This window comes from Oncorhynchus gorbuscha, linkage group LG24 (assembly GCF_021184085.1).
Source record: "Oncorhynchus gorbuscha isolate QuinsamMale2020 ecotype Even-year linkage group LG24, OgorEven_v1.0, whole genome shotgun sequence".
In the NCBI taxonomy this organism is placed as follows: Eukaryota; Metazoa; Chordata; class Actinopteri; order Salmoniformes; family Salmonidae; genus Oncorhynchus; species Oncorhynchus gorbuscha.
Genome location: NC_060196.1, coordinates 45635987 through 45648670, shown reverse-complemented (window position 1 = coordinate 45648670; position 12684 = coordinate 45635987). Strand labels below are relative to the sequence as shown.

General features: G+C 42.9%; 1 protein-coding gene across 3 annotated transcripts; it reads left to right on the top strand.

The window, feature by feature from the left end:
* The first annotated feature begins 2179 nt into the window (after positions 1 to 2179).
* LOC124012697 (geminin-like) lies at positions 2180 to 12589 on the top strand. 3 transcript variants are annotated; one of them, XM_046326577.1, is made up of 7 exons: positions 2180 to 2288; positions 2836 to 2875; positions 6294 to 6395; positions 10947 to 11103; positions 11310 to 11392; positions 11667 to 11777; positions 12073 to 12589. In XM_046326577.1, the coding sequence occupies exons 2-7, from the start codon at positions 2840 to 2842 to the stop codon at positions 12256 to 12258; spliced, it is 675 nt and encodes a 224-aa protein (XP_046182533.1). In that variant the 5' UTR covers positions 2180 to 2288; positions 2836 to 2839; the 3' UTR covers positions 12259 to 12589. The 3 variants fall into 3 exon arrangements, with proteins under 3 accessions (XP_046182533.1, XP_046182530.1, XP_046182531.1); XM_046326574.1 differs by having other exon boundaries at positions 2814 to 2875; XM_046326575.1 differs by having other exon boundaries at positions 2209 to 2288; positions 2799 to 2875.
* Positions 12590 to 12684: the final 95 nt, after the last annotated feature.

The window sequence follows — 12684 nt, the reverse complement described above, 5'->3', positions numbered from 1 at the left end:
CAGCACTGCAGATATTGGAGTGAGATGCACAACTTTACTTTCACTCAGTATGTGTGCAGGACCAAAACAGCGGAGAAGTTGCACTTCAATGCTATTGTTGTGGAAATTGACCAACTGTGCTGCTGTTCACTTTCAGCATCTACATCAGGAATGGGCAACTCCAGTCCTCGGGAGCCTGATTAGTGTCACACTTTTGTCCCAGCTAACACATCTGACTCCAATAATCAACTAATCATGATCTTCAGGTTACAATGCCATTTGTAACCAATTTGTGTTTGCTAGGGATGGGGGAAAAGTGTGACACCCCTCCGGCACCCAATGACTGCAGTTGCCCATCTCTGATCTGTGGTGTCTTCTTCTGAGGTTTAACAGCGGTTAGCATCCATTTTTTTTTGCATTATCGCCACCTACTAGACTGGAGTGCAACTCCCTTATACTTTACTTGAAAATAAAAATGTACTAAATAAATACCCTACTATCTAACACTACTCACTCATTTCAAAATGATCTAAAATGAACACCCCCCTACTCCTAATTAAATGTATTTACTCCTACATCATGCCATCACCCTGAAAGGATGGGACATCACCACTTAACACATCCTGTAACTCTTCTGCTGTCAAGTCTCACACACTCATACCTCTGCAGCTGCTACCACAACCTCAATCTTCTGAGACGTACGGTCCATCCCTGCAGTACAATTGATAACCATTGCTTTAAATGCTAAAAATCCAATCTTACTGAAATGTATTTCCCTTTTTGGCCTATTCCTCTGTACTGTTATATCTCTACTACTCTCACCACTACTTCCCCTTAACCCATCGTCCTCTACTTTCTTCACTGCCTCAGCATATGACAACTTCTGCTCTACTCTAACCCTGGAAACCTCAACCTTCCTCTCGCACGGGACATTTCTGATCCCCAGCTCCATGGGCACCCCTACAATTAACACATTCCACTACTTTCCCCAATACTACACATTACTTTCTCATGCCCTTCTGCACACTTCTCACACAATGGACCCTCCCTCCTACACACTAATGCCACATGCCCTTCTGCACACTTCTCACACAATGGACCCTCCCTCCTACACACTAATGCCACATGCCCTTCTGCACACTTCTCACCCGATGGACCCTCCCTCCTACACACTAATGCCACATGCCCTTCTGCACTCTTCTCACACAGGATAACTTGTTTCCTAACTTCACTTTGTCAGGCAAAGACTCAACTTCAAAACTCGAGAACAGACAATGACTCTTCTGATCCCTCCCTCTCGCCACCCTGCCTGCGTCACATCAAAGGATGAGCATTACATACACCGGGAATCTTTGCCCCCAGCTGGTCAACGTTTATATCTACTGCTACCCCAGTTATCACTCCTTTCATTGGTGCCGTTTTCTTGAGAACGAAACAATTCACTTTTCTTGCCCCCATTCGATTTACTTCGAGCGCATTCTTCCTCTGCCCAACAGAAACAAACTATCACTAGACCACTTCTAGTTACCCTCACCGATTCCACATGACCCAACTCTTTTTTTTCACCCACCATGAAACCACAAATTAATCAGCCAAAAGGCAAGAGTCCAGGAACTTCAATCCTACTGTCAGACTCTTCTTCATCCTGATCCTCGGTGCATACCTCTGCCTCCGATAACTTCATTCACTTCCATTTATCCTCCTGTCTTCAGCTCCCTCTGCTTACACTTTCTACCATTCTTCTTTGATAAACAATCTCCCTTTTTTCCACCATTTTTATCCAACTCAAGCTCACTCTCTTAGACCTCCTCTTACCTCTTTTTCCCTCCATCTCCATTCCTCCTGTTTTCCAAGTACACGTCTCCTTATGATAATACTACCAACCCATCCCTGACACTCATCTTTTATATGCTTTCTCTATGGACTCAATTTTCCTCTTCCGGAGGCCCTGATCTGTGTCATATCGCTGTCTACCTTTAAAACGTACAAAATAAAATGTAAACAAATATCACTTAATTATTTTCACTTTTAGAAACGCATGTTTGATAATTAACTAAGATATATTGATTGTTGATAACTGTGCATACTTTCTAGCATTTTACCTTCATAATTAATTTAGTTTACTGGACAGAACGAGAACGGATGACAACTCTTATTTTGAAAGAGTGACACAAATCCAGAAGTAGCACGCGTCACGTGATTAAGAGGACATTTAAGCTCCTGGCGCGAGTTGGCGAGAAAGGAAAGTCACTTCCGAGAAATAAAGAAGTAAACCAATCTGATCCCACTCCCGGGAAGCTGCCAAAACTGTGAGTTACGTTATTATATGGTAATATAAAATGTTGAATTTCTCTCCGGTCAAATACGCACAAGTCAATAAGTGTATTACACGAATGATAGCGCCTTTTTTGTGACAAAATTAATGTTAGCCAGTAATGTGTTAGCTCATGCCAGCTAGTTACTTGTTTTAGCCGGTTTGGTTTATGATTTTGATCCTTTCTATTTTACTAACTAGCTCATTTTGTCCACGTTAGTATCTTTGGAGCAAGACATTGATAATGTTAACTATGTAGACAGTTATTACTTAACTTGGCCGCATACCAAAGATCCTGGTAACTTTCTGCTTTTGTCTGTGGCTGTAAATTGCCAGCCATTTTTGGCGGTTTTTTCCTCCGGCGAGATGGGAAGTCTGTTAGACAGTGACAGCTAGAGAACGCTATTCCAGAATCACACGTTCTTGGCTACATTTAACGATTTAATGTATCATTCTTAAGTCACTTTTTTTTCGAGTTTTAAATAACCTTTTAGGCTTTACATAGTCCCTTTCTCACCAGGTCTTGTCAAAATGTCCATTAGGAAAATGAAACCTGGGAATAAAGCCTCTGCGAACATAAAGGTAAGCAAATAATATATTCCAATCCCCAGTCTAGTGCTAAGATATCGATGTGTTTTGTAGCAGACTACTGTGGTGTCAAGTTAATTTACGAAGTATTATGTGCAACGAGGCGAACCAATACAAATCAGCAAGTTAACTGAAGTGGTTTTAACCCACAGATCCTTCATGCACATCCAGAATTGGAACTCAACGTTTTGAAATTCATGACTCTACCTCGTGCCTGTTACTAATGTTTGCATACTCACTAACTTGTAGTTTCCCATAATTCGTTTAAGACTAGTAGCCACAGTAATTTATTGGTTAATGTCAGCGGGTAAGATGATGACCTGGGGCAAATTGCAGCCTGTGGGAATTGGAAGGCAATTGGCTCATGCATGCAGTTGTGCTAGGCTCGGGGTAAGCCTGCCCTGCTCCCACACCTGCCTGTGCAATCTGGTCAGTTACCAGCAGAGGTGGGACCAAGTCATCGTTTTGTAAGTCTCAAGTCTTAGCACTCAATTCCCAAGACAGGAAAGTCCTGAACTAGTCATGTGCTCTTCACAAAACGAGTATTAGTTAGTATATTACATTTACGCTAATCATGAATGCTTTTAAATATTTATTACTTTCCAAATAAACTTATAATTCCATGGAAATGCATGGGTAACCATGAGACCCCCCCCCAACACACACAATCGCCCAACACTAACACACATACACACCCTCTGTGTGGTTATCGTAGGCTAACGTATGTCAATGGTTTTAGGAACAGCAGTAACATCAGGCAGGATTTAGGCTGCCAACTGCCTCGCCAGTTGTGAACATTGCACCCAAGATTGAGTTGCGTTTCCACATTGAGTGTGGATACTCATTGATTTAATGTTACGTTAGCCTACATGCTACACTAGCAAAGATTTAAATGATATAGCTGTTGGCTATATTAGCCACGACTTACCGTTCTTTTGTGCATCTTCAAATGTCTAACAAAGCTGGAAGTTTTACGCCTCCGTCTAGCGTAGTCTTTATACCCCCCCAAAAATCATTTTGGGTATCATCTTTCCAAGGGCTCCATCTGAATTCACCTGCCGACATTCCTCTACACTGCCACAACTTTTTCTCAGCTGGCACAATTTGATTGGCTGCTGTCCGATTCAAACTGTAATCTGTTAAAGAGTTGATGCGCTGCACACTTTATTTATATACAGTGCCTTGCGAAAGTATTCGGCCCCCTTGAACTTTGCGACCTTTTGCCACATTTTAGGCTTCAAACATAAAGATGTAAAACTGTGTTTTTTTGTGAAGAATCGACAATAAGTGGGACACAATCATGAAGTGGAACGACATTTATTGGATATTTCAAACTTTAACAAATCAAAACCTGAGAAATTGGGCGTGCATAATTATTCAGCCCCCTTAAGTTAATACTTTGTAGCGCCACCTCTTGCTGCGATTACAGCTGTAAGTCGCTTGGGGTATATATCAGTTTTGCACATCGAGAGACTGAAATTTTTTCCCATTCCTCCTTGCAAAACAGCTAGAGTTCAGTGAGGTTGGATGGAGAGCATTTGTGAACAGCAGTTTTCAGTTCTTTCCACAGATTCTCGATTGGATTCAGTTCTGGACTTTGACTTGGCCATTCTAACACCTGGATATGTTTATTTTTGAACCATTCCATTGTAGATTTTGCTTTATGTTTTGGACCATTGTCTTGTTGGAAGACAAATCTCCGTCCCAGTCTCAGGTCTTTTGCAGACTCCATCAGGTGTTCTTCCAGAATGGTCCTGTGTTTGGCTCCATCCATCTTCCCATAAATTTTAACCATCTTCCCTGTCCCTGCTGAAGAAAAGCAGGCCCAAACCATGATGCTGCCACCACCATGTTTGACAGTGGGGATAGGGTGTTCAGGGTGATGAGCTGTGTTGCTTTTACGCCAAACATAACGTTTTGCATTGTTGCCAAAAAGGTCAATTTTGGTTTCATCTGACCAGAGCACCTTCTTCCACATGTTTGATGTGTCTCCCAGGTGGCTTGTGGCAAACTTTAAACAACACTTTGTATGGATATCTTTAAGAAATGGCTTTCTTCTTGCCACTCTTCCATAAAGGCCAGATTTGTGCAATATACGACTGATTGTTGTCCTATGGACAGAGTCTCCCACCACAGCTGTAGATCTCTGCAGTTCATCCAGAGTGATCATGGGCCTCTTGGCTGCATCTCTGACCAGTATTCTCCTTGTATGAGCTGAAAGTTTAGAAGGACGGCCAGGTCTTGGTAGATTTGCAGTGGTCTGATACTCCTTCCATTTCAATAGTATCGCTTGCACAGTGCTCCTTGGGATGTTTAAAGCTTGGGAAATCTTTTTGTATCCAAATCCGGCTTTAAACTTCTTCACATCAGTATCTCGGACCTGCCTGGTGTGTTCCTTGTTCTTCATGATGCTCTCTGCGCTTTTAACGGACCTCTGAGACTATCACAGTGCAGGTGCATTTATACGGAGACTTGATTACACACAGGTGGATTGTATTTATCATTAGTCAGTTAGGTCAACATTGGATCATTCAGAGATCCTCACTGAACTTCTGGAGAGTTTGCTGCACTGAAAGTAAAGGGGCTGAATAATTTTTAAGTTTTTGATTTGTTTAAAAAAGTTTGAAATATCCAATAAATGTCGTTCCACTTCATGATTGTGTCCCACTTGTTGTTGATTCTTCACAAAAAAATAGTTTTATATCTTTGTTTGAAGCCTGAAATGTGGCAAAAGGTTGCAAAGTTCAAGGGGGCCGAATACTTTCGCAAAGCACTGTATATATTTTTTTTAAATAGCATTTTTTATATCTGTGCTTGGAGGGTGTCTGGTTAAGTCACAAGTCATTGGTGTCAAAGTTGAGTTGCAAGTCATCATATTTGTGACTTGAGTCCAAGTCATGTGACTCATGTCCACACCTCTGGTTACCAGACCTGGGTTCAAATACTATTGGAAATTTGCTTTAGCCTGCCTGGAGTGCCAGGGAGACTGGTTGATGGGGGGGGGGGATTGTTTAGGATCTTCTATTGGTTCCATTGCAACAAAGTTCAAACACCGCATGTGATTTAAAAATACAAAATGTTATTGGAACCCAGGTCTGCCTTCACGTGAGATGAAGGGCCGTTCAGACACTTCACTTATTTGCTATCCCAAAAGTGACAGTGTAACCAGAGTAGGGTTTGTTGAATGGCACTATATCCAGGTAAATGCTGAATGTGCTCACTGTTGAGGTCAGGGAGGGGGTTGTTTCCCACCAATGTTGTACCTTAATGGTTTTTCATGGAGAGTGGTGTAACACTTCTGACTGGTTTTGTATAGAATCACATGAGCACAGGCTTTTTGTGTAACAATTCAACAATTATCCAACTACTGGATTAAACTTTAAATGTGTTTTGTCTTCATGTTTTATTTCAGAGCTTTTTTGGTGGGTCCATTCAAGACATGGGACCTACAAGGAAAACTCTGCAAGTCCTCCAGCAAGCTGCAGTCAATAAGAACCTTGGCAGAGGAATGCTGGTATGTCCTGGGGACTGTCGCACAAATCAGTGGTGGTGGGGGGGGGCAGGCAGTGTTAATGTTGCATCTTCTACAATGCCTTTGTTTGCGTAATTTCCAATCCCCTTTGATTTATAAATGTCCCTTTAACCCTACCACCCTGCCAACTTCTTACCACTTCTACCGTTCTATCGAGCCAGCTATGCTTTATAACAGTTTCATTTCATTTGTCTTCATATCTCAATTATTGTCATGTGGGTAATCGCAATTCTATCTAAATGATACAAACCTACAGTTAAGTTCTATGTAAAAAAAAAAAAAAAAAAAAAAAAAAATAGCCCACATTGCAGTTAGGAAATATCCTATAAATCATGGCCTGTCAGCAACAAACTTGAAAGGTCATATTAAATTGGTGGACTTGCCTGCAATGTGCTAGTGAACTTGCAACATTGTGTAAAATATTCTAGCCACTCCGGTTTCAGTGCCATTGAGCTCGGGACACAGCTGTAGGCTATTTGCACAAGGGATAAGAGGCAGCAATTGACTTGGGTAGGAGCTCACAGGAGCTGAGTATTTCAGTCTAAGTCCAGCATGGATTAGAAGCCTATTTTATGACCCTTTGGGGTTATGGAAAGGCAGCATGCTGGAATTATTTTTCAAGTTCATTGAGGAACTATTGTGAATCTCAGTGAATGTAAATCAGATTTTTTTTTTTGCTTTTTGAGGTGAACGCATTAGTTTGAGAAGCTCCAAAGGTCATTAATGGTGGTGTGTTAAGACAGTCAGATCCCCACAATTTATGCTTACATTTGCACGCAGGCAGCGTGTAGGCCTATTTCTATGCGTGCGCATCCTTATTAACATTGACAGGGGTGCTCCAAACAAAAGACGATGACAAAATTGACACGACTTGTAAGTGTAATTAAAGTAACCAAAATGTGTTTCTCACAAGGGTAGTGAAGGATTTGACTGCAAACATTGTAGCCACTCTGACATTGAGAACAGGAAGACTGTAAATAATAATATTGACTGCATTAAAATTAAAATGACCATAACCTCACATTGTAGATTAAAAATGATATGAATTCATGGTAAATGTACTGCTGGTCATATTTGTTCAAATCAAAGTTTATTTGTCACGTGCGCCGAATACAACAGGTGCACTTACTTACAGGCTCTAACCAATGGTGTGGGGGAAAAAGTGTGTGTAGGTAAGGAAATAAAACAACAGTAAAAAGACGTTTGAAAAAATAGTGGCAAAGCTATATACAGACACCTGTTAGTCAGGCTTATTGAGGTAGTATGTACATGTAGGTATCGTTAAAGTGACTATGCATATGTGATGAACAGCAAGTAGCAGAAGCGTAAAAAGAGGGGGTGGTGGGTGGGACACAATGCAGATAGCCCGGTTAGCCAATGTGCGGGAGCACTGGTTGGTCAGGCCAATTAGGTAGTATGTATAGTTGGTGACTATGCATATAAGAAACTGAGTAGCAGCAGCGTAAAAGAGTGGTTGGGAACACAATGCAAATAGTCCGGGTAACCATTTGATTACCTGTTCAGGAGTCTTATGGCTTGGGGGTAAAAACTGTTGAGAAGCCTTTCTGTCCTAGACTTGGCACTCCGGTACCGCTTGCCATGCGGTAGAAGAGAGAACAGTCTGTGGCTGGGGTCTTTGACACTTTTTCGGGCCTTCCTCTGACACTGCCAGGTGTAGAGGTCCTGGATGGCAGGCAGCTTAGCCCCAGTGATGTACTGGGCCGTACACACTACCCTCTGAAGTGCCTTGCGGTTGGAGCCCGAGCAATTGCCGTACCAGGCAGTGATGGAACCGGTCAGGATGCTGTTGCAGCTGTAAAACCTTTTGAGGATCACATGACCCATGCCAAATCCTTTTAGTTTCCTGAGGGGGAATAGGCTTTGTCGTGCCCTCTTCGACTGTCTTGGTGTGTTTGGACCATTCTGGTTTGTTGTTGATGTGGACACCAAGGAATTTGAAGCTCTCAACCTGCTCCACTACAGCCCCGTCGATGGGAATGGATGTGCTCCTTTTCCTGTAGTCCACAATCATCTCCTTCGTTTTGGTTACGTTGAGGGAAGGTTGTTATTCTGGAACCACCTGGCCAGGTCTCTGACCTCCCTATAGGCTCTCGTCGTTGTTGGTGATCAGGCCTACCACTGTGTCGTCAGCAAACTTAATGATGGTGTTGGAGTCATGCCTGGCCATGCAGTTGTGGATGAACAGGGAGTACAGGAGGGGACTGGGCACACACCCCTGAGTTCAGTGTTGAGGCTCAGCATGGCAGATGTGTTGCTACCTACCCTCACCACCTGGGGGCAGCCCGTCAGGAAGTCCAGGATCCAGTTGCAGAGGGAGGTGTTTAGTCCCAGGATCCTTAGCTTGGTGATGAGCTTTGAGGGTACAATGGTGTTGAACGCTGAGCTGTGGTCAATGAACAGCATTCTCACATAGGTGTTCCTTTTGTCCAGGTGGGAAAGGGCAGTGTGGAGTGCAATAGAGATTGCATCATCTGTGGATCTGTTTGTGCGGTATACAAATTGGAGTGGGTCTAGGGTTTCTGGGATAATGGTGTTGATGTGAGCCATTACCAGCCTTTCAAAGCACTTCATGGCTACGGACATGAGTGCTACAGGTCTGTAGTCATTTAGGCAGGTTGCCTTTGTTCTTGGGCACAGGGACTATGGTGGTCTGCTTGAAACATGTTGGTATTTGACTCAATCGGGGACATGTTGAAAATGTCAGTGAAGACACCTGCCAGTTGGTCAGCACATGCCCAGAGCTCACGTCCTGGTAATCCGTCTGGCCCCGCAGCCTTGTGTGTTGACCTGTTTAAAGGTCTTACTCACGTCGGCTACGGAGAGTGTGATCACACAGTTGTCCGGAACAGCTGATGCTCTCAGCATAGAACTGATTTAGCTCGTCTGGTAGGCTCGTGCCACTGGGCAGCTCACAGCTGTGCTTCCCTTTGTAGTCTGTAATAGTTTGCAAGCCCTGCCACATAAGATGAGCATCAGAGCCGGTGTAGTAGGATTCAATCTTAGCCCTGTATTGACTCTTTGCCTGTTTGATGGTTCGTCGCAGGGCATAGCAGGATTTCTTGTAAGCTTCCAGGTTAGAGTCCCGCGCCTTGAAAGCGGCAGCTCTACCCTTCAGCTCAGTGTGACTGTTGCCTGTAATCCATGGCTTCTGGTTGGGGTATGTACGTACAGTCACTGTGGGGACGACGTCCTCAATGCACTTATGCTAAATGACTTAAATGTAAATGTAAATAAAGCCAGTGACTGGTGTATTCCTCAACGTCATCGGAAGAATCCCAGAACATGTTCCAGTCTGTGAAAGCAAAGCAGCCCTGTAGTTTAGCATCTGCTTCATCTGACCATTTTTTTTATAGACAGAGTCACTGGTGCTTTCTGCTTTAATTTTAGCTTGTAAACAGGAATTAGGAGGATCGAGTTGTGGTCAGATTTACCAAATGGAGGGCAAGAGAGCTTAGTACAAACGCGTCTTTGTGTGGAGTACAGGAGATCTATTTTAAAAAATCCCTCTGGTTGCACATTTAACATGTTGATAAAGATTTGGTGGAACTGATTCAAGTTTCCCTGCATTTAAGTCTCCGGCCACTAGGAGTGCCACCTCTGGGTGAGTGGTTTCCTGTTTGCTTATTTCTTCATACAGCTGACTTAGTACGGTCTTGGTGCCAGCATCTGTCTGGTAAGTGTATCCCGCTAGCTGAATATCCATGTTGTAATTCAGCCACAATTCTGTGAAGCATAGGATATTACAGTTTGATGTCCTGTTAGTGAGTAATATTGACGGTAACAGCAGCTTTCCTGGGGGGGCAATTCTGGAGTGAAGTGCAATTCTGGAGTAAAGTGCAATCCAACTCCCTCATTGGCCATGCAGCATTTACGGTGATATTGCTGGAGCAGAAGTTGGGACATTCATACTACTTTGCAGAGCGGTTGTCAAGGAAATGAGTTTGTTTATATAGGATGTACCACCCCACCTACTGTTTACCAGTCATGTCAATGTGGCACTAGACAGAGCCTTCCGCATTATTACGTTTTTGGCAATGTGTTACAGAGCTTTATATTTTTGGGCCTCTGCGGGCTCTGCAATTGTCACACCCTCTATATGGAGTCTCTGACCACATTTTCAAATCAAGCCTAAATTAGCTTTTAGTCCAGGCCTCTGCAATGGATTAGTTCACTGAGGTATGTGCACCTGGTCGACCAACAGACCAAACAATCGGCCAGTCGCCTAATTGGGCTCAGCCCTAAAAACAACTGTCTCCAGCAACATCTGCAGTGCTGGGATGACTGTGTCCCCATATACATTACGTTCTATTGGTTGCTAGAATTTTAGAATTTAAATTGAAAGACTTAATTTTGGAGTAGGCGTTGTGTCAATTCATTAATCATGTGCCACGGAATCGACATTGCACGTTTCTTCCCAACTGTTTTGCAACCTGTGGCACAGCTGTCATTTTAATTGGTAAATGGTCTACCAACAACTGATGTGCTGATCAAGTAATTCTTAGTTTTTGTTAGACAGGAAAGGTGGTTCCCAAAAGAAAACAGTGGAATGCGGAACAAGGGAAGGGCTCAAAGAGGATGAAGGCTGAAGTTGCTGTCAAATCTATAAACACAGAAAATGATGAACTACCTGATGGCGTTACCAAGGAGGCCTATGAACTAATGGTCAAAGGTATGTTTGTATTTTGTAAACATGAACTGTTTTATGGCTGACCATGATCCTAATCTCATTTATCACATCCATGTTTCACGACTGGACTGGGTTATTTGGTCTAAATGTACAATGTCGTACTTTTAATCCCATAGAATGAAATCTATATTCTCTCATTAATCTCTAATGGTTGTTCACTTGAAATGAACCTACCCCATCTGTTTCAGAAACCCCTCCCTCCTCTTACTGGAAGGAGGTAGCTGAGGAGAGACGAAAAGCGCTCTACAGCGTTCTCCAGGAGAATGAGAAAGTGAGTTAATCACTGACTCAAACCGACTAATGTGTAGCCATCAACTTGTCCCTTTCCCACGGTGAAATTTGCCAAGATCTATCTCTGTCACAGTGGGTGTTAGTCTGTTTCAGAGATGTCTGTTTTTCACATTCCTGTGGCATTTTGGTCCCAGGTTGTTTGGATATAGTGCCATTGACTTAAGCTGATAGTTGGCTCTGAAATTACCTTTTTAGCTGATGGTGAAGCCCAAAACTGTCAATTTCTCAAACGGACTTTCAACTTGTTTGATTAGTTGCACAAAGACGTTGATGCCAAGGATGAGCAGATAGCCCAGCTGAAGACTGAGAATGATGAGCTTCAGGAGCTGGCCCAGCACATACATCACATGGCTAACATGATAGAGGTAACTAGTGGAGCTGGCTGGCACATGGCTGACATGATAGAAGTAACACTGGCCCATACATCACATGGCTGACATGATAGAGGTAACTAGTGGAGCTGGCCCAGCACATACATCACATGGCTGACATGATAGAGGTAACTAGTGGAGCTGGCCCAGCACATACATCACATGGCTGACATGATAGAGGTAACTAGTGGGAAATTGATGCAACATAAAGGGCTGTTTGTCTGTCTTTGCTGGATGCTTTTAAACTTAATGTCACTTGTGATGTTCAAAGCTCATTCTGTCTCCTCAGAGGTTGACTGGAAAGAGTCCGGAAAGTCTGGATGACTTGAGAGAGATCACCCTTGGTACCGAAGATGAGTTGAAAGCGCTAGATGAATCTGATGACCAATGTACCAGCAGTGATTTCACACCCAGGGCTGACGTCTTGGATGATGTCACAGAACAACAGGAAGATGAACCCTCAGAGGATGATTGAGTGACAGAACTCCAGTGCACTGGTGGAACTCAACTTTGGGAGATGTCTGGACTATGTTATGGACTTGCCATTCTGGCACTGATGCCTGTAGTTGCTTTATATATTTTCTCTGCTTACATCTAAAGATCTTATTTGCATAAGATTTTTACTTTGATAAACCACAACTGCTTACAACCTGATTTATGAAAATGGAAGTTTCCCTTGTTTTATCTTAGCTGTTTAAATCTATTTGTGTTAACCTATGTTTGAGATGTTCATTATAGTGCTGTTTTAATGCGCTCTGTACATATGCTTCTGGACTTCTGTGAAATAAACTTTTTTTTTTTACTAATTTGCCTTTTAATTTCTCAAACTTCCAAAAGAATAGTGACATCGGTTGGCCTATGTTTAAACCTGACCTCAAACAAAGGCATCAGAAATGAGTTT